This window comes from Hypoxylon trugodes, assembly GCF_022578975.1.
Source record: "Hypoxylon trugodes strain CBS 135444 unplaced genomic scaffold F4822scaffold_6, whole genome shotgun sequence".
In the NCBI taxonomy this organism is placed as follows: domain Eukaryota; kingdom Fungi; phylum Ascomycota; class Sordariomycetes; order Xylariales; family Hypoxylaceae; genus Hypoxylon; species Hypoxylon trugodes.
The window spans coordinates 1436909-1457653 of record NW_026250021.1 but is presented as its reverse complement, the minus strand read 5'-3'; the positions used below and the strand labels follow the sequence as shown (position 1 = coordinate 1457653).

Sequence of the window (20745 nt, the reverse complement as noted above, 5' to 3'; positions counted from 1 at the left end):
GTAGTTGTAGATAAGAAAAATAGTTAGACCATTCAGGTTGCACCTGCATCACCAGATCGGATGTTTGCTCGTCAGTTGTACAGTATAACGGACAGTATTGAACGGTATACATACTACAGAAATTAGAGTCTCCCTTTGATACACGCTATTGTGTGTCAACCATGTACAACTACCAACCTTCTCTCCATAATCAGGTACCTTCCGCTCTAATTCCTTTCTTGTTTACTTAGAAAGAAGGCGATGACGCAAATGCATCTATTATAGCTATATGAGCTAAGTAAGAATAGTAACACCTCCAACTAAGCAATCCAACATTAATACCCTACTCTTCCTTATCAACAATTCGGGCCTCATCTCTTTTGCTCATCACGATTCTCCACTCCCACCCCAGAACCCTCATCCTCCGTTGGTAATTCCGTAGGTACTTCCGTCACCGTATCCTCACCATTTGCCTCAACATCCTCAGGCGCCCTAGCAGCCGGTGCACTTTCCGCAGCTCTCGGCTTCCTCAGATCCCAGCCTCCCCTCCAGCCAACCCATCCCTTTTCATGCGGTCCTCGCACAAACAGAAGCAATAATCCGGCAATCATCTGCGCAAGGTTAAAAGCACCAGACCAAGTCCAACCACCCTTCGCATACAGCGCATTACCAACAGCTGTGCCAAAGAGTTGGCCGCAGAATGTGTGAACCATATAAACCGAGTTCACGGCATTTTGTGACTTGGGGTCCACGTGTGCAATAGCTACACGATTTCCCACGACGATCGTGTTCATACCCAGATCGCCGAGGAATGCCCAAATCACGGGCCCCGCTAAGGAGAAGGTGCCAACCCATGTACCGATGCAGATAGCAGCGATAGTCGCTAGGTGCGCGATGATCAGCGTAGCATGAGGATGCACGCGAGAAATCAACAGGCGCGAAATCACCGGATTAAGGAACACCGGTGAGATGCCGATAAGCGCAAACAGACCAATGACCAAAGTTGACAAGTGGAAAACATCCGCGAGCTGGAAAGTAAGAGTCGTCCAGAACGACGTAAACATTCCAGATACGAGGAACGCGATAAGTGACATCTGCGCAAGATCCGGCTTCTGGAAGGGGAGCGTGACGATTTTCAACAGAGTGCCTGGATACGATCGTTCGCGGTTTAGGATGGGGTAATCGGGCATGTACAGGAAGAGGCAGATCCAGACGAGGCACTGCAGACCGAATGAAATCCACCATACATTCCTCCAGGACGTGTACTGCGTGACGATACCACTAAGAAGACGCGCGACTAGCACTCCGAAGACTAGGCCGGACATCACGACTGAAATCATTGTAGTTCGATGGCGTTGTGGGGCATATTGAACTGCTAGTGGGAACATGAGTTGTGGCGTAACAGTCAAGAGACCGACTACGAACGAGAGACCGAGGAAGGAAGAGAAAGACTTGGTGAGTGTACATCCAAGCCACTGAAACGAATTAGAAAGGCTTCTTTATAGTGGATGGTGGGGGTTCTTACTATGAATGCCGTGACAAAAATTAGAGATAGAATCATAAGTCGTCGTCGCACAATATCCCCGGCAGGAACGATAAGGAGAAGACCAGCGGCATATCCAGCCTGCGTGATCGTAGGTACCAACGAAGCACGCTGATCCGAGATGTTGAAATCATCGGCCAAAATGTTCAGGATAGGATGGGTATAATACAAATTTGCAACACTGAAAGAAGCGGACTAAACAAGAGTTAGCATCGTATTTTCTCAACTCCCAAAAACCAATTGGCAATTGGCTGGATTTTTGCTTACCAATCCGAAGAGAATATTCATCCCCCATGTTAGGTCGTGGTTGGCTTTTGGATCCCATTTGACCCATGGTGGTGTCCAGATTATCTTCTCGAGGAGACTCAGAACCCCGTCCCCTTTGTGCTCTTCCTCGGGCTTTTCGTTCGCCATTGTGTTGTCTTTAGAGGCAAGTTCTGTGAATACTCAGGTAGGAAGTATACACGAAGGAACGAGAAGGGGAAGACTGCTCATTATGTACGAACATCCATGAGCGGTGTCTCGAGGTTAGTCATGCCGGGGAAACAATATTATTATATATTTTAAACCAACTAGAAATCATGCTGATCTCGGGTGGTTTTCTTGTAAAGCCGAAAGAAAGAAGGAAAAAAATCAAAGGCGCATAGTATGCTAGGTACCTAGGTACCCATGGTGATGAGACCAGGATGATGTTGTATTATGAAAATAGCGAGGTCCGACAAAAAGTCTCTTCATTTCCAGTGTTGTTATTGGATATACTGACATCTTAGCGTCCATGAACTGAGCTAAACACTGGCTCACAGGGCCTAAATACATACCTGAAGCACCTTCAATGGCATTTCTTTACGAGCCTTTAGGCGTTATAGTGGCCTAGAATCTCATTCACCAATCATATCCTAATGCAACCACTATAATTGTAACTGTTCCCAATCATCTTATAGAAGGCTTTATCACTGAAAACTCCTATGATCGGCTTCACCTCCTGCACCGGTCTTAACAAATAGGCGATAAATAGTGTCCGATAGAAGGAATAAAGTACCATAGCCAATTAAAATATAGATCAGATCTCGCTTGTTAGAAAATTGACTCGAAGCAGCATAGTACATAAGCCCCTCGGTGACTTTCCTTGCAGTATAAGCTGCATAAAGACGCCCTTATCGACATAACATGCATATCGCGGTTTCGGCATTAAGACCTAGCTCCGATTTATTCCCAATTCGATCCTCCCTTCATTCTGCTGGAATCTAACTGGTTGGAACACCAAAGCCTCTTACAAAATATGTACATTGTCTAATGTATAAGTTGATTTATCATTTTATTGTCACATATTCTCAACTAACAAAATAAACACAATTTTGAAAAAAATTGTAGAGGTTTATATCAGTATCATTTACAAAGCTTCGTCGCTCACTATAGTCCATCAGATTAAATAGATTGCATACATTCTCGCGTTCCACGAAAAGGCGAGATCCCCATACTAGTGTGGGGTGAGAGCCCGCCCAGGGGTGAGACTGGTATATATTCGCGAGTCGCGCCTACACCATGAAGCACCGAAAGTCGATCAATCTCTCCCAACATCGAAGAACAGCATATGTTTTCATTTCGGTCAGTGACTCAGTCCGGCGAAGGATCATAACTTCAAGATTAGACCCGATCACGGAAATGAGCCAAGATCGTCACCGCAGAAGATATACGAGAGAGTGGCACGAAGAATATCGCCATTCCATGGTCTAAATGTCTAATAGGGTATCATCTAAATTTTCTAGTCCCGTCTTATCGTAGCGACCTCCGATAGACCAATCCCAAATCTATTTCTCAAAATTATGGTATACAATCGTTTATCACACAGCTATCAGACCGACTCATCAACACCGTTTTGCTTATTCTGCACGCTTTCGGCAATGACTTGCTCCTCCGTTACCTTGATCTCGTGGCTGTGATCTAGCTCAGAAAGCACAATCCAGGTGAAGGGGACGCAGAGCACAGTGATGCCGAAATTGAGACCAATGCTGACGAAATGGTTGGCATTGCCCTCAGATTGCATTCTGTGTCAATAGTCAGCATTGGTGAAAATAAAAATTAGGAAGAAAGGAGAATGTGGGGGATAACTTACGCCCAAGCAACAGTCTGTCCGAGCGCTTCAACACCACGCAGAATACCTGTGTGATGCGACAGCGAAGATAGGTCCGTCGCATATTGACCAACGAGCCAGTAGAGGAATTGCTGGAAAGCCTGGCCAGCGAACGTCCAGAAGAAAACCAACGCATACGCCGATCCAAACCCGCCGGTAAACCAATCGAACACCGGGGCAGGCGACTCATCGTAGAATCGCTTCTGCAGGATTACAGCCCAGATCCAGGTACCGATCAGTATAACAACGATTGAGATGAAAGCGATGCGCCCACGTGTTCGGATGTGGATTTTCTGACGATCGAGCAGCGCAGCGACGAGGAAGGAGCTGAAGATACCAGCGAAGTTGGTGAAAAACGACGAGAAAGCGCGCGATCGGACCGTGAAGTACTTCGTCAACCAAGTGCTCACGAAGCCGTTGTAGAAGTAACTGATGAAGAAAGCCGGGAGCAAGAGCAACACCCGTCGCGAAGCGATCAATCGACCCACAGCCTGGAACTCAGCACGCCAAGTCGCTTCCTTCCGCACAACGACCCTCGTGCCATCCCGTCGCCAGACTTTACTCGCAGGACTCAAGCACAGCGCAACAGGCAGCCCCAGACACATAATCGCAATAAACACGATATACGTAGCCGAACCAACAGACCCAGCACTCGACTTCTGCGCATTAAGTCCCAAATTAATAGCACCACCCACAATCGGGCCCGCCGCCTTCGCCGACTGCCAGATCGCAAGGTAAAAAGCGCGGTCCTTGGGACTCGGGTATCCGATAATAATAGCCGCCTCCGCAGCCCAAAAGAAACCCGCCGAGATACCGCACAGCGCGCTACCGAACAACATGAACCAAGTCGTAGCATTAACGTTATTCGTATATAATCCCGCGCCGTAGAGCGGGTATCCGATAGCGCCCAACGCAAGACCGTAGCGTAGACCGATGCGGTTGTTAATCGCGCCCGCGGCTACGCATACGATGGCGAAGAGTCCGTAGACTAGCGCGTTGGCTGCGGATACGGCGTACGGTTCGGCGGCACCACCGGCGCCTAGGCCGCCGAGCGCATCCCACATACCGGGTGCGGTAAAAGATACTCCGCAGGCGACGGCGATTTGGAAGGGTACGGAGCGGAAGATAGAGTGTTTTAGGGGTTGTTTGGAGACTTCGATTACCCCCTCGGGGACCTCGGTGTGGTCGGATACTGAGGACGCCATTGTGACTTTTTTTGGCGATATCCTACAAGTGACGATAATAACCAAAAAAGGTAAGTTAGGTGAGTACCCGTGCCGGATCTATATCGTTGTGATACCGTAACACTCAATCAACATTCAATTCCACGATTCATGCAGCCTGTAAGCCGAATATTATATACACCCATAGCATCGGATCTCAGACCTTGAAGTAGTGCATCAGAAGCACGAAATTTTGCGGGTGGAGCCCAATTGCGTGATCGTCTGGATCCAGGGCTTTTTCGCTGGTAGCGTGATAATCTGACGGACGCCGGTAGACTCGACTAGTCCAAATCCCCGGGTAGAGCCGTAGAATTTTTCTATTGTTATTTTATCTGATGGGCCTTTATGATATTACTTTTCATCGGCTAGTCAGTTGAATATCTACTATTGAGCTATATGGCAGTTAGGTAGAGTCAGTTGGCCCTTTAGAAGTCTCTCGCGCGGGCTGGTAGATGTTGTACAACTCGATACACAGTGGCAATATGCCAGTCCTTCGGCCATAGCAATACCCAAATAAGTAGGTAAATAAACCTGTAGGAGTAAGCAACGAACATAAATCTAGAATTGCGACAACGATGAAATCTAGAGCCGCATCTAACCAGGTACACTCCAGCTCAGGGGCCTCCCTGTATACGGCATAGTCTCGGTGAATTGAGGGTAAACGCAACTCCTTAGTGAGATGGCGCAATCGAGACGATGACATAAACGGAAAGGACTCTTGGTCCCCTGAATTAATGATTCAATCTAGCGCTGGAACTATTCTAGAAGTTAACTATAAGCCTCATATCAGGGGTAATGTCTTGAAAAGGGTTATATGTTATATCCCAGAAGTTAATATACTTAGTAGTTGTTAGACTGGATTAAGTCTCGGGTTAGTCCAAACTACCTCAGGATAAAGCGCACTTAAGAATAAAAAAATGTGGTTGCAATTTTTCGTGTCCAGTAATGGAGCTTATCTACCTCAATAGCTACCTACTTGGCAACTTGATAGCTCTCCAACTAGAGCAAACCCCTCTGGGGGAAATTTTCCTAACTAATTAAGGCCCTCCTTGACCAACGTAGCGCAGCTCTCAAATGCTAAGCTTCATTGAGTCGTTAATTCATCCAGTCGTCTGTCCATGATGTCTATCATAGACGCCAGTATTAGGCCACTTCTTTTCTCAATTGTTGTAAAGTGAAGGTATATCCTCCACATCTGTTTAAACCTTGTGTGTATGGCATGCCTACTTCGCCTCATGGCTTTGCTCGCCGGAGCCGGATGGGTGCAAGCCTGCACTCGCCGCACTCTCTCCCACTCTGACATCGTCCTCGGGAACACCAGCCGCAACGCTGCTAGTAGTGCTTAGACCACTCACACCTCGTTCAATAGGTCTTCGCTCTCCTCGGCGATCTCCCGCGATAGTCGTGCCGCCTCCAATCACACCACCAATGCCAGTTGCACCACTAACACTAACACTCGCCGTAGTGCTCACGCTCTCGCTTCGGTCTCTTCCACTACCAGTACGAGAAGCATCACTGGGTCGACGGTCACGTAGAGCGCGTTCTAACTCCTTGACGCGTCGCTTCAGTGCCTCGTTCTCACGCTTAGCGGTATCCAGCTCTTGTCGGTAATGAGCCGTCTCTTCATATCGTAGGGTTGCCGGCATAAGACCAGGAGATAGCTCTGAACCAGGAGTAGCCGCAACACTGGTACTGGAAGAAGTAGAACCGCGAGGGAAGTAGCTTGATCCGTAGTCGTAGGGGAATCCATGCTGTTGTCCGTACGAACCGACGCTACCACTGTGTGGCCAAGGATAGTTTGATGAGTGAGGAGAATGGTTTCGGCTTGTACTTCTCTGCGAAGCACTGCTATTCTGTCGGCTCATGGCTGTTGGTGCTCGAGGGTATCGCGCTGCTTCTAGGACCGCAGCTGCATTGCCGGAGTGAGGTTGAGGGATAGGTATCGGCGCAGGTGTAGAACCCTGAGTGGCGGCAGTGGATTGGCCCAAACTACGTGTACTCGCGCTCGAGCCTGTGCGATGATGTCGGCGGTCAGCACTAGTCGTCGGAAGAGGGAAGCCGGGTCCGGATAGGAGATGAGTGTCGGTGAACGAGGATGGGTGGACCTGATCGGCAGAGGTCGACGCGCTCGCGGAGGAAGCGTTTGAGGCTACAGAAGAGTTCTGTGCGGCGCGCAGCATAGACAGATCGCGCGTCAAGCGGTTCACCTATATCAATATAGTTAGAACGATTGTTAATGTCTTGATGTATCTCCCCAATACCATATTAACCTACCAAGAGCTCTTGTTCTTGCTCCAACTCTGAATGAAGCTCAGCTGCGGTTAGCGGACGTGGATGTCGCAAAGGACCTGGACCAGCGCCAACGCCAGTGTTATCCTGTCCAGGCGCAGAGGACTGAGGCATTGTTGTGGCTCCAGATATTGGCGGTGAGGGAAGAGAAATTGAGGAAGTGCGGTTAACGGTTTGTTGGTTTGAAGGTAGAATATTCAGAGATGGTGAGAGAGGTGCGGCGGGAGGTGAGACTTGCGACTGGCCATTTAAATTAGAAGAGGACTGTCGAGAAGCCGCCAGCACTCGAGGTGAAGGCGGAACAGAGTTCAGGTCCGGCATCTTTCGTAAGGAATCAAGCTTCAATATCAAAAGATAGTATGGCGGCTTGGTGCCTTCAAGGTGTTTTTACTTCGTACTTCTTAACTCAGATGAGGTTGACTTCAATAGTATGTGAATGAACCAACTTCAGGCTGGAAAGGAAAAGAACGAATCGAAGTGGATGGATTACATTGCCATAGAATGTAGATGACCACAACCAGTAAAACAAGTCAAAGGTAGTGTTGTTATTTGTCTGTATTGGGATATGTTTGTTTCTGTTAAAATCGGTCGCGTTGACTGGTCGCCGACAGCGTTTGCCTAAGTTTAAGTCCCAATTCAACCTGGCCAATGCAGTGAATTCTTTAGGTGCCTGCTACCTAGCTTCAGAAGCTTCCCAGGTGATGCGGGGTCCCATCAGCCTTATCGATAGATTTTATGGGTCGTGGCTTGAACAGGTACGATATACTTAAACCTCTTCCGGTCTGGAAACTCCGGGAAGGCCCACCTTATATTCTACATCGATAATCGATAAGGAAAACCAATGACGTAGATATCTTCGATTGTTCAACATTGGAATATGGGGGCATGACGGCATCGATGATAGCACTGATGTCAAACTGCTTTTCAAGGCCAAGCTCCGTCTTATAGCCTCAGGGGTTGCGTGATTACCTAGAACATTCCAATCCAAGAATTGTATTTAACTCCCTCAAGCCACTCCCAGACAGGTGAATCTAGACTGTACTCCTAAACCTCAAACTTCACCAACCAACGACTAGAACATATCATCAAATCTAGAAACCAATCTTCAAATTTCCTCATTTTCTTACCACCATGTCGTCTGCATCTAACGAAGGTCGTCAGTCCCCTCCCCCTGAGCGCCAGACTGGTGCTCAGCTACAAGACGCACCCGCTTCCGGCCAAGGCACAGATGAGGCACCAAACAAGAAAGAGTCTATGGAAGATCAGCTCAAGGTTAGTTACCCATTGATATAAATCAAGTTCACCCCTCAGGTAATGGTTGCTAACGATGATTCATTCCAAAGAACCTCACATCGAACCCCAGAGGTCCTCTTGAGGACGCGGTCGAGAGCAAATTTACCAAAACCCAGAAACCGTCAACCTAAGCAGATAGGAGTTGGGCTAAGGATGACGAAGATGTACAACAGCAAGCAGCGTGATTTTTATCTAACTAGTGAGGGATATTAGGTACAACACAATAGGGCACGGTCACCCAGGGACTTCATGAATAGACGAATGAACAAAAAAGAATACTTTAAGCTTCGCCTATACTATTTAGCTTCGTGATAGTAGACCTCGTATGCACCACGATTAAAAAAGAAAAAGGCATTCTATTCAACTATAAGTCACCATTCACTAAGTAGTTACCTAGGTGTACGTTAAATGATAGAACTACTGCTTGTCATCAGCTTTATAGTAGTTGTAAAGACACTATCCTATAACATAAAGACGTCTTTACGATTAAAGTACTTTCCTTACCAGTAATCATTAACATCATTCAATCGGACTTTCATATTTCACGGAGACTGTCGTAACGTAACAATCAAATCGCATTAATGTGGGTACCTAATACTTGTAAAGCTTCACGGCACTCAACCCCGAATCATAAAAATCCATAAGTCATTAAACCGATACCATTTCATCAACCTATACCTTCTCATTTCCGGGCTCTTTCGCAGGAATGGCACCTGTGGTTGCGAGAGGGGTAGACTCCTCTGTGCCAGCCTTAGGTCCAGGTGCGGGAACCGACGCTAGGTGAGTAGCATGTCAGCAGGACTTCCAACATAACCAGATCCGTTATAAATAGGTTATTTACTCACAGGAATCGCCAGACGCGGCGGGTTGGGCAGCCTGTCCCTTCTCCTTACCGAACACTCTCTCAAGTCCTGAAGCCTTGTACGCACTTCCACCATGTTCCTCCTTCTTTAGATCGGCCAGGCGGCGAGCCTCGGCATGGATATCCTGGACTTGACGCTGGCCATCAGTGTAGAACTTGACCAACTTCTTGCCAGTAGGCGAACTCGTCGCCTTCTCGAAGTACGAGCTCAGACCACTAAAGATACTGTTCGCACGGTTCGTGATACCGTACGATTGATCGGTCGCCTTAGCGCGCTCGGTAGCGTGGTACTTCTGATCGAGATTCACCAAGGTGTTCATGAAGCGGTTGGTAACGCCGTGTTTATGGTCGAGCTCGATGGCGCGCTGCAGGGTAGCATCGCCGACGACATACCCGTGTGCCAGGTACTCGGCTAGAATACGGCTTCTAGGCTTCTCCTCCTGAGTGATCTCGTCGGTGTCACGGTCGGTGTTGGTCGTGTGCGGAGTACCGTCGTCGGATTTGCCATCGGCAGGCGCTACGGATATTTGCGACCCCTTAAGTTGCGTGTTGTTCAGTAGTTGCGCGGTCTTGGCGGCGGTTTCTTTCTCAAATGTCACGCTGGCATCTTTGGTGTTGTTTTCGCCGGGGGTGATCTTGATTTCTGTGATCTTTCCACTATTTAATGATAAATTAGTATGTAGTAATAAATATCAGGAAATATGGGTGCATTCATACCAGAAACTGAAGAAATCCTTAACCTCCTTGTCGTCAGTATCGGCGCTGATGTTCTTAACCAGAACTGTCAAATTGGAAGCCATGATGATCAGAAGATTGGTAGACTGAGGGGTAGTGAAATATAAGAATGTTGAAGGTGATGCGTTAGATTCGATACGAGGTATCTCAATGAATTCTTGAATTAAATTTAGGAGAAAAGTATGAAAATGGGTTTATATGTAGAAGTAGTTATTGTAATGATTAGAGGCCTAACTTAAAAAGCACTCGTCAACGCGCACCTTCTCGTTAACCTCACTACTTGACTACCTAGGTACTGTCAATTGTCACAAGCCTGTAATGGGAAAACGAGGGGCAACATACACGTCATTTAGGTCATAGCTCCTCCTATATCTTGTAGTCTCCACTATAAATGTGGCTGATGACGAGGCATCAATAGCGCCGTTTCAATTTCACACAATCATTACATAATCTCCCACCATCCCAGCCCCCACGATTCTTATTTTGCTAGGTACATCATGCGAAATATATCTCCCTGTACGGAAACCCAGATGACGGGGTAATATGAAGCCTGAACCGGATGCACGAAGGGCCTGCGTATGACGCGCGACACTGCCTCAGTAGATGTTGATTTGTCCAGCAAAATGATTGGTATGATAAGGAGGGGGCGCCGTTTGGGCGTTCAGAGCCTTACCGATCTTACCCAAAAACCATTTTACCTCTGTTCCCAAAAGGCTGTCATGTTGTTGACGAGAGCAGTGTCATCATGGCAGAAGCGATCCCGATTCTGAGTCTCGTCTGCAATGTAATGCAAGTCATCTCATTTACCAGTGAAGTTGTCAGCCTCTGTCAACACGCGTATGAACATGGCTCTCCTGATCCTAGCCTTGCATCGAATGTAGCACGTCTCTGAGGCTTAGTTTCATCGTTGGAAGAAAGAAACAACGACTTTATTTCTGTTCTTCCAAATGCTGGTCTTGAATCGAATGGCACAGAACTGCAGAGACGATTATCGAGATTTAGACTCAAGAATCTGGCAGCAGATTTAGTTCGAGATACCAAGGAGCTCCAAGGGCTCCTGCAGAAGGTTACGGCACCTGGTTCAGCAAGGAAAGTTGCTCGTCTCTGGATAGTTCCCAAATACATGTTCCGACATAAACAGATTTTGTCCTTGCAAGAAAGAATAAATGGGACTCAAGGGGTCCTTAATTTAGAATTCTTAAATCGGATTTGGCAGGGATGATGATGGCGATTTTGAGGAACCAACCACTAATTGATTTTCTTAGTTCATCGACGGAGGCTGGTTACTCTCGTTCTGGGGAGAGATTCTCGAGACTACACGATGAGATACAGCAGTTTATCAATAACTGGTCAGACGGGAAAAGAACCATGGTAGAATTGATCTCTAGTGAAGCACAGATAACAAGAGATCATATCACTTCAGATGGGGACCGAACCCGTCTCATGATTGAATCCGAATCTACTCAACGCCATCTAGAAAAAACACGCAATCGGATGCTCAGCACTTTGTGGTTCCCCGAGACGAACCAACGAGAGAATAACATTACAGAGTCCTCAGACGATATCGTAGATATGATATTCCCAAACTCCGAATTTTCAGATTGGCTTCAATCGGACGGCTCGGTATTTTGGATCAGTGGTAAACCCGGAAGTGGTAAAAGCATTCTTATGAAATATTTAATCCACGACACCCATACCATGGAATTTCTTCGCCGTTGGAAACCCTCAGTTCAGGTATTTCGATTTTATTTTTACGAGATAGGGCTGAATAATTTGCAGCGGCAACTCGCGGGCTGTGTACGCACCCTTCTACACCAGATTATTGACAAAAATCCTAATGTTTTCGAGGTTCTATTGCGATCCCAACCAGAGATACGAATGAAAATGTCAGCGTATGATTGGAACCTCCGTGAACTTTTTGATGCATTATCCACATGCCTTCGGTGTGAAGTTTCGGTCTCTTGCCTATTTCTCGATGGCCTGGACGAAATACAAACTGACGGGAGACAAAACATTGTAAAAATTGTGGAGTTCCTAAAAGACATTACAAATGTCAAGATATGTGTGGCGAGCCGCCCAGAGATTATGTTCAGGCAACACTTAAGTCATTACCCAACTCTCAGAGTGCAAGATCTCACAAACAATGCGATCCATTCCTACGCTAGGACGTCTCTACAAGAATATAGGAATTCGGACAGGTACATGTCTCTATTTGAGACGCCAGAAGAACGCTATCAACGTTTCCTAGAGGAATTCGTAGCGATGTCGAATGGGGTATTCCTATGGGCAGCGTTAGCACTTAGAAGCGTTGTGGGGGGTATAGAGAACGGAGATTCATTAATCCTATTAAACCAGCGAATTTACGAATTTGCACCCAATCTCAATGAGTTGTACGAACAAATGTGGAAAAAACAGAATGAAGACTCACAGGTGTATAAAAAGCAAGCTTCTGAGATATTCTGGTACATATCACAGAGCGAGCATGATAACACGGTATTATGCCATCTGCTAGCAACTAATCAAGAACTACGGAGAGAGTTACAGCAAATCGTAACAACCAAAGGATACTGGACCAATGGGGATGAGGGCCACCTATGTCGGATATATGAATTATAGATCCTCACAAGGAGTACAGGCCTCTTAGAAATAGTCAAACGCGATAGTGCGCGCCCCGATACAACAACTTACACCAAAGGATTCAGGGCGCAGGTTCAGTTCATACACCGATCCGTTCGAGAATTTCTCGAGGGCACGAAAAATGGTCAACAGGTCATGAATCACGACCAGAGGTCTCCTGAGGCAAGGGATCTCGCATATGTTAGCGCTCAAATGGATGCCGCATACGTCTTCGCTGCCGAGGGATGGAAAGTAGCAAAAGTACCACTGACACCGTGGATTTGGGGTATCGATCCGATGGAGTGGTACACAAGAGCAATGAATTGGATGGATCATCTACGACTAAATGGCATAGGCGAGAAACAATATCAGGAATGGATGGCATCAAATATAAAAGAGAGCATGAGCCAAAACGTCCTCGTTGCCAGTGCTGGTGCAGGCGATGCGGCCGTTCTCAATCGGGTTCATCAACAGGAGGAAGCATTTGAGCGCATTCCCTCGCAACAAAAGGCTGCAATCCTTGTACATTGTTGCGGAAAGTTCTTTGTCCTTATGTCTGTGACGGATAATGGCATTAGCAGTGTTACTCTCGACTATTTCGAAATGTTTGGGTTCAACAGCTTGTGGCGGTATGTTGATTGCATTAAGTGGTTACTTGAAAACGGCGCCGACCCCCATATGATCCTTAAGCCTGGGGCCGCCACGTCTTTGGAGTTCACTGTTTGGCTTCCAATATCGCTTCTCGACTTTTCAGCCTTTCGATTGTTTTCCTCCCTCGCTATTTTTAGTACTATGCACATTTTCTCCGACATGCCAATGCGGTTGGACTGGTGGTCTTGGCCGTCAGCGCAGGAATTCATAGTAATTATTCAGCGGGTTATCAAAATATTTGGCAAGCTTAAGAACGGTGACCTGCGGGATCATGTAACCCTCAAGATCCGACCTAGATCTAGCGTAATGCCACAAGTTCGCTTCTCGACAAATATTACCCAGAACTCCGAATTCATCAATCGAATTACGCATGCCGATAACCCCGCTGACGCCCGAGCCATCCGCGATCGCTATGCTGAAACCAACTTCATTGAAATCCATGCAATAAAATTCAAAGGGTCCGGCTGGCAGCGACTTGCGACAAACAATGAGATCGGGAAGATTACTAGTTTGAAAGTTGCTTTCGCTGCGGCCTTATTTGAACCGGATTATGTTACTGAAGATAAAATCGGTTCTGAGCTTGAGGATGCTCTTGAAGCGATTGCCCTAGAGGAGCCCGATACATCTGACTCTGATATGTCCGACGCCGATTCGTCCATGTCAAATTAACCATTTATATCTTCGGTAAAATTAAAGGTCGCGTAGGCTTCAAGATCTGCTCGAATATTTTAGTATTTATCTGGCCTCACTGTGTTCTGGATACGCCGCGGTTGCTTCTATCGTATTCGTATAAGCGACGTCAATCATTCCAGTTTTTTAGTATGCATAAGTCCGTCAATCCATGCTAGGAGGGGACGATATAAATAGGCTCATATATCATTATGATTTCTAATTCAAAGTGCCTTTGGTATCCTACAGTCAATCAACGGTCCTACTATCCATGCATAGGGATATTCCCACGATATAATCATAGTCCTCGGCAGACACTGAGTTTGGCGGTAGGCTCCCTGTTATTCAGCTTTTTATTATGAAGATACCAAATCTCTCTACACAGTATCCTGACGAATGAGACCGTCTCATACCAGCTCCAAAGTGGATTCTAAGCCAAGTGCCCTGTCGAAACGTTGAGAAGTGCTCTGCGAGCTTGGAGGCCTCAGCACAAAAAGCATGAGTCTCGAACTGAAGCCGTTGCCTGAATACGGCCGGTTTTTCGAGCATCTTCCCTAGCGAGAATATCATCGAATAGCGCATTCGGCGCTCCCACCTAAGCACATCTTCGGTACCTCCCAGCCTCGGGAATACATATGTGGAACGTATTATATATGATGCTCTTCCAATTCTCCTTGACAATTGCAGCATCGTCTTCGCTCCCGCCAGATCGTCCTCACAAGAAATGCCGAACAAATAAGTGCGCCCAGCCCCGCCAAGCCAACCGCGGTATACAGAGCGGCTCTGTACCCATTCAGTTTACTCTCTATGGTCGGACTGCCTTCGTTCACGTATGACTCCACCGTCCTAGCGATCCCAAGTCCAATTGAAATGCTATAGTTCATCACGGTGCTAACTAAGCCCGCAGCGGTCCCTTGATGTTTCCTATCAACAGCATTAGAAAGGGCCAATGTTGTGGCAGGGAATCCTGTGTCCATCGCCCAGGAAACAATCAGCACAGAGAAGAATAGCTGAGCCCAGTATATCTGCATAGCAGGCATTGTGGCTACCAGGGCAGAACCTAGCGTGAAACCTAGAAGAGAGATGAAAACGATTATACACGGACCCAGCCGCTGAAGAACAAAGCCAGTTGACATAGTAGCCAGGCACCCCACGACGATACATGGGCTAACATACGCCGTAGCCTATATTCCAAGTGAAGTTAGCTTCCTTATACAATTCTGGGGCGTATGGGTGTCTGTAGCATACCAGGAGTGGGGTAATACCACGAATATTCTCCACGAATTGCCAGGTATAAGAAGCCCAAATCCCAAAGCATGACCAACCGCAAGCGCCCGCGATGAGGATGAAGGACACATCGGACGAAAGAGCATAAAATGGTATAAGAGGCCTAGGAGCGTAGTAACTTTCAATCAACACGAATAGTGCTGCAAGTAGAACGCCTACAACGAGTGCAATCCAGAGGTACGGTTCTTGCCACCCAGTTATGGGGGCCTGATTCCAAGCAAAGCTAATCAACACGAGGGCTGAAACCCCTGTTATTGCCCCTGGGATATCGAGCTCAGACATCGCAGCACGAATATTGGTTGGTCTCTCGTTCTTCTGTGCGGTTCTAGGGATGGCGAAATGCCCTACTCCGGCAATGAGGAGCAGTGTCAACGCGAAGGTCCAATATGTTAACGGCCACCAAACCAGTGCGAATAAACTTGCGCTTGCAGCTCCGACAATAATTCCTATCGGGGCCATAGTCGCGACCAAAGTAAAAACCATCGCCTTTTGCTTCCCAGGCGGATACGTTACTCCTAAGAGTGCGAGTCCATTCGGAAGGGAAAGGGCAGCACCTAGACCGTGAAAGACCCGAGAGACTATGAATAAGACATTAGTCGAGTAAATTGCTGATCCAGAAACAGCGGACCAAACGGCAGACCAGACGAATCCAAGCAGAAATATTCGTTTGTATCCGTAGGTGTCGCCCAATCTACCTGCTATGAGAATGAAGGTGCCAATTGCCAAGCTATATCCAGCAAGAACCCAAATCAGGTTGCTAGTATTACTGATGCCGAAGCTAGCCCCAATTTCACGGAGAATCGCCAATGTCTGGCCAATGCCGGCCTCTAGACCCATGTCATCAATCTCAAGTAAACCCTATTCACGCAATTCTACTTACGTGCGCACAATTGAGCCATGCATATTGTCGTAACGAACACGAACACATGCACGTTCGTCATCTTCCCCGCCTCATGTACCGGCTCCTTCGACGGCCCGGGCAAGGGTTTCGCGCCGGGAGGCATAGGCCATGATATCTCATCGATATCACCCAACCCAGAACTCCTCCGCACACTTTTCTGTCTGCGATTATACTGGTACCTCGCAAGACTATACGACCGCGGGAGCGGGGGCAGCGCCTTATCGCGGAGGGACAGTGGTCCACCAATCCTACCCGAAGACCCGGAGCTCTCGCGCGCGTCCTCGTCGCTGCTAATCGAGAACCGGGACTGGCGTTCGGGCGCGGCTTGGGTGGATGAGGAGGCTCCTACCTCCTCGTCACTGGAGGGCGGCGATGGCGTGTGGATCTCGCTTAGACGCCGCAGGACCACTTCGTGCGTCTCGTAGCTCCAGAATGAGTTCCGGAACAGCGAGTCCGGGAACGACATCGCTTTGGATAATTGGGGTGGCTGGGGACGTGATCGTGATGCATGGTGCGTTACACATGTGCGAGGTGAGGTGGCTTGCTGGTATATAATACCAGCTGGGGGCTTTTTCTTTTTTTCAGCCATTTTCATCCTGGGATATTTGTCTGGGGATATCCGCTGGTGGTGTACTAGTTGACTCCATCTTGGGATAAAATATTGAGGGTGTCCCCAGTTGAGGCATCACACTTTTTCGTTGGTAGCTTCTTAACCCGCGATCCAGGTCTATCACAGTGTTGTATTGGTACGGCTATGATCTAAGAAGACGGAGGGTAGGACGGTAGATGATTGGCTTGTTGATCTGCAAGCCAATCGCCGATTCGGTTCCGACGCATTTATCTACGATCATCAGACCACCAGTTTAGAAAATGCAACATCCTTCGTACATGGAACACTGAATTCATTAGAAGTGCATTAGGAACCTTCATAGCCGTGGGGTTCTAGCTAGTGGTAATAAGATGGAAATTGGGACTTAAAACGGGTAAGTGCTTTAACTCTGATTGGTTTCTGACAAGGTTCGTAGGCTGAATCCGGTAATTCGTTTCTACAACTAAAGCGCTCACGAACCATCACAGTCGGCTAGAGGGGTAATATAAGCATCTAATACCTAGGTACTCCAAGAAGTTTCGCGCTGACTTTATCTAAAAGATTAGAGAATACATCTCTTTGTAAATATTCAGACCACACCAAAAATACCAGTGGTCAATATAAGGAATCAGGGGTTCGGTTGACTGCTTCAGGATGAAGTTAAATCAATCCTAACTGATCTATTTTCATATAGCTTCTACCCATTAGATGCCGTTCAAGCACCATAAATCATTATCCCGAGCACGTGGATTTACCGGGAATAGAAACTGGGGTCAGTGACGCAAATATGACTTAGAATACTAAGGAAGCGTGTCGGCTCCGTTTGTGTTACGAGATGTAGCCATCCTCATACCATTTAAAGGCGCCAGTATACATCATATTTCGAGACAATGAAGCCATTCCACAAGCAAATTCTTGCGGTTTGTCTAATTCATATCTGCTTCTATACCCGTACCCCTTGCACTCCAGAAAAGTTTCCACATTGTAGGTTGAACTCTACCATCCAACCTCACAGCGAATATTGACAAGCTGAAACAAGGCTCAAAGCATCATGGCAGCTCAGGGCGAATCTTATTTTGCGGCTTATCCACCAAAGCCCAAGCCTTTTATCTCGCATGGCTTGACATTCGAGAAAGCTTGTGCTCACCATGCCGAGACTACGTTTCATGCCTCACGCATTTATGTCGTGGTATCCAGGACCATCAGTAAGACCGAAGCCTTTACAGCCCTCCAGAAAGCTCTCGGCGACAAAATCGTCGGCGTTCGCTACGGAATTCTTCCTCATACGCCGTGGGAGGATGTGTTCGCCCTCGCCGACGACCTGAATGCGAAGAACCCGGACCTCATCATCACTCTTGGCGCTGGGTCGATCTCAGATGGTGTCAAGTGTAAGCGACGCTAAAACGCATCCCCCCTCTTCCTAACATATTCCATGAATCTCATTACCTCTTTCAGAGCTATTTCCCTCGGTTCATCCGAAGCCCCTTTTGTTCTTTAACTTCGGACACCACTAATTCCCGTACCAGTAGCACGCCTCCTCGCCGCAAATGGCGTATCGGAAATGCAAGGGGCCGATGAGCTCTTCAACAAATGCTTTGCCGACCTCTCCGACCTCACGAAGGCGCCTGCGGGCGTGAAGCCGGCCACCATCCCAGTCATCAACGTACCCACGTCGCTCTCAGGTGGAGAGTTCACTTCAGCCGGTGCTGCCACTAATCTCAAGACCTTCGAGAAACGTAACCTATGGCACGAATCCATGATCGCCGATATCATCGTCTTTGACCCCGCGCTAACGGTGTCCACACCCGAGCGCTTTTGGCTGTCCACCGGCGTACGTGGGGTTGACCACTGTACCGAGGGGCTATATGCTACCCAGCCGGGCGCGACTCCCGAGCTCCTCGCCGAGATGGTGAAGGCGCTGCGCATGCTGCTAGTAGGCTTACTCAAGACTAAGCAGAAGTGGGATGACCTTGATGCGCGCTTGCAGACACAGCTTGCGCTGAAAACGGCGACGCGGGCGTTGGAATGCGGTATGGGTGCTAGTCATGGTATCGGACACCAACTCGGACCTATGGGCGTGGGACATGGCGAGACGAGCTGCATCATGTTGCCGTTTGTCATGAAGTACAATTGGACCCATGGGGATGAGAAGGTTCGTGATTCTCTCCGGCAGGTGGCGTCGGCGTTTTGGGATGAGCCGGCTGTTGTTGAGGCCCTTGGCTTGAAGGAGGCGGACCGGGACACGAAGGATCCCGGGGACCTGGTGGCTGCATTTGTCAGTACGCTGGGCTTGCCCCGGGGTCTGAGTCAGTTCGGCATCGGGAATGATAAGTTTGAGGTCTTGGCGGAGAATTCGCTGCTGGATCCGTGTATTAAAGTGAACCCCGTGAAGTTAGATAAGGAGAAGGTCATTGAGATATTGAAAATGGCGGCTTAGATAACGGGGATTTGTTGTGCGGAGGGTCCACCGCTGGATTACTGATCACATCAAACCCATGGGTACTGCTTATTAGCCTGCAGAGTTTTTTCTACTCTGTGCTCGATCCTGAGCTGAGCGAATATGTTTCAGCCTCTTCGTTAGGATACTATGGCGGTCAGCGTTTGAGTCAAATGGCGTTCAGACAACCAAGCCCACCAGCCTCTTCTTTAGCAACATGTCTGGCCGCTAAGTATGAATCCTATGCACTTTTCGGTGTTATTTTCAGCTATATAGCAAGGGAGAAGAATTTCCCTGATGATAATATGATGCCAAGATGAGAGACCCCTAGATGTTGACGCATATAGTATATCGGATGAGACAGTTCGTAGAATACCCAATAACCGAGACCTCTATACCATCAATATATGCAGACTTAACCCTTACTCATGCTCCCGGCTATGCAAGTTCGAATCAAGGACGATATCTAGACTCGCCAAGTCACCGAGGCCGACGAAGGTCCCGACATGTAAAAGAAATCATAGAATCAATGCATAATCACCTAGCTTTAAGTCAGAGTAGAGGCCCAGGAGGAGTGAACGCAATACTAACACGAAGGTAAGACCGGGCGTTAAACATCCAGGTACCTAGGTGTCCGCGCATCTAGTTGTTAGAAGTCTTAGCTCCTCACGATACTTTCCTGTTGAAATTCCATAGAGTACAATAATAAATGCAGTAGTCATTTGAATTATGGTGTCTCATTTGCCACACTGGCATTTACCCCTTTGAATTCCATGTTAGTCACCCCCTTTCCTTTTCGACGCACCCGTTTCCGTATACGATCAGGTTGATGGTCACCCAAAAAGAATATACCGTCCATAGGTATTAAAGCTCTAGTGGACACAATCTAGCGACTTAAACTCGTGTTATAAAAACTTTTACCCATGCTCGACGCGGTGAACGCTCAATTTGAGATAGTTTCCTTATACTTGGCGAATCAAACGTCAACGTCGGGGATGCACATTACCTTTTTTCCCACGATTGACGAATAAATGGCCTGGAAAGTGAGGCATCGTATGTGAGTCTTTCATTTTCAGGCAGACTTCGCGACGCGTGTTGGACCGACCAGTCTACTTGCTTTAGTTCTGGAATAGGGGGTGTTAGAGATTCATGAGCCACCATAGGGCCCGAACAAACCCGCAATGTCGTTAATTTAGAATGCTATCACGCTTACCACACAATATGTAATAACTTGTAATCATAATCGTTACCGAGTCTGTTAAGAAATACTGCCTAATCTATATGCTACAGCGTCGTGAGTGGTGGCGAAGGGCACAGCAGACTCCAGATTCCGGGCTATCGCTGTCGCTTGCATCAGTACTTACAAGAATCTAGAAACGTAAGCGCTAGGCTGTAATCTACGGGCTAATGTGCGAATGTCTGACTCACGATGCTTTTGGAGGCTGGTGCGACGAAGTGAGTGGTGTAATTATAACCTATCATATCCAATACCGCCTCAAAACGCTTGCGAATAGCACCTAAGAAGCTCATTATTGGTCAG

The 20745-nt window shown here is 47.6% G+C and overlaps 8 protein-coding genes across 8 annotated transcripts; 3 read left to right on the top strand and 5 right to left on the bottom strand.

The window, feature by feature from the left end:
- Position 1: 1 nt before the first annotated feature.
- F4822DRAFT_406913 (MFS general substrate transporter) lies at positions 2–2536 on the bottom strand. The gene is made up of 3 exons (XM_051458444.1): positions 1790–2536; positions 1505–1717; positions 2–1454 (listed from the first exon to the last, which is right to left on the bottom strand). Exons 1-3 carry the CDS (start codon positions 1934–1936, stop codon positions 351–353), a joined length of 1464 nt encoding a protein of 487 aa, XP_051313327.1. The 5' UTR covers positions 1937–2536; the 3' UTR covers positions 2–350.
- Positions 2537–3374: 838 nt separating this feature from the next.
- F4822DRAFT_430301 (MFS general substrate transporter) lies at positions 3375–4858 on the bottom strand (the record flags this gene model as incomplete). The annotated part of the gene is made up of 2 exons (XM_051461265.1): positions 3375–3567; positions 3636–4858. 2 exons carry the CDS (start codon positions 4856–4858, stop codon positions 3375–3377), a joined length of 1416 nt encoding a protein of 471 aa, XP_051313326.1.
- Positions 4859–6099: 1241 nt separating this feature from the next.
- On the bottom strand, positions 6100–7486 carry F4822DRAFT_430300 (uncharacterized protein; the record flags this gene model as incomplete). Its single annotated transcript, XM_051461264.1, has 2 exons — positions 6100–7083; positions 7151–7486. The coding sequence occupies 2 exons, from the start codon at positions 7484–7486 to the stop codon at positions 6100–6102; spliced, it is 1320 nt and encodes a 439-aa protein (XP_051313325.1).
- Positions 7487–7997: 511 nt separating this feature from the next.
- F4822DRAFT_406909 (uncharacterized protein) lies at positions 7998–8743 on the top strand. Its single transcript, XM_051458443.1, has 2 exons — positions 7998–8437; positions 8509–8743. Exons 1-2 carry the CDS (start codon positions 8297–8299, stop codon positions 8587–8589), a joined length of 222 nt encoding a protein of 73 aa, XP_051313324.1. The 5' UTR covers positions 7998–8296; the 3' UTR covers positions 8590–8743.
- A 272-nt stretch (positions 8744–9015) lies between these two features.
- F4822DRAFT_406906 (uncharacterized protein) lies at positions 9016–10371 on the bottom strand. Its single transcript, XM_051458442.1, has 3 exons — positions 10038–10371; positions 9304–9977; positions 9016–9234 (listed from the first exon to the last, which is right to left on the bottom strand). Exons 1-3 carry the CDS (start codon positions 10118–10120, stop codon positions 9131–9133), a joined length of 861 nt encoding a protein of 286 aa, XP_051313323.1. The 5' UTR covers positions 10121–10371; the 3' UTR covers positions 9016–9130.
- A 1052-nt stretch (positions 10372–11423) lies between these two features.
- Positions 11424–14084, top strand: F4822DRAFT_444193 (uncharacterized protein; the record flags this gene model as incomplete). Its single annotated transcript, XM_051463194.1, has 2 exons — positions 11424–12605; positions 12672–14084. The coding sequence occupies 2 exons, from the start codon at positions 11424–11426 to the stop codon at positions 13989–13991; spliced, it is 2502 nt and encodes an 833-aa protein (XP_051313322.1). The 3' UTR covers positions 13992–14084.
- A 554-nt stretch (positions 14085–14638) lies between these two features.
- On the bottom strand, positions 14639–16219 carry F4822DRAFT_437642 (major facilitator superfamily MFS-1; the record flags this gene model as incomplete). The annotated part of the gene is made up of 3 exons (XM_051462434.1): positions 14639–15175; positions 15240–16105; positions 16159–16219. The coding sequence occupies 3 exons, from the start codon at positions 16217–16219 to the stop codon at positions 14639–14641; spliced, it is 1464 nt and encodes a 487-aa protein (XP_051313321.1).
- A 967-nt stretch (positions 16220–17186) lies between these two features.
- On the top strand, positions 17187–19369 carry F4822DRAFT_286309 (Dehydroquinate synthase-like protein). Its single transcript, XM_051454945.1, has 5 exons — positions 17187–17268; positions 17335–17402; positions 17463–17752; positions 17808–18156; positions 18295–19369. Exons 4-5 carry the CDS (start codon positions 17820–17822, stop codon positions 19203–19205), a joined length of 1248 nt encoding a protein of 415 aa, XP_051313320.1. The 5' UTR covers positions 17187–17268; positions 17335–17402; positions 17463–17752; positions 17808–17819; the 3' UTR covers positions 19206–19369.
- Positions 19370–20745: the final 1376 nt, after the last annotated feature.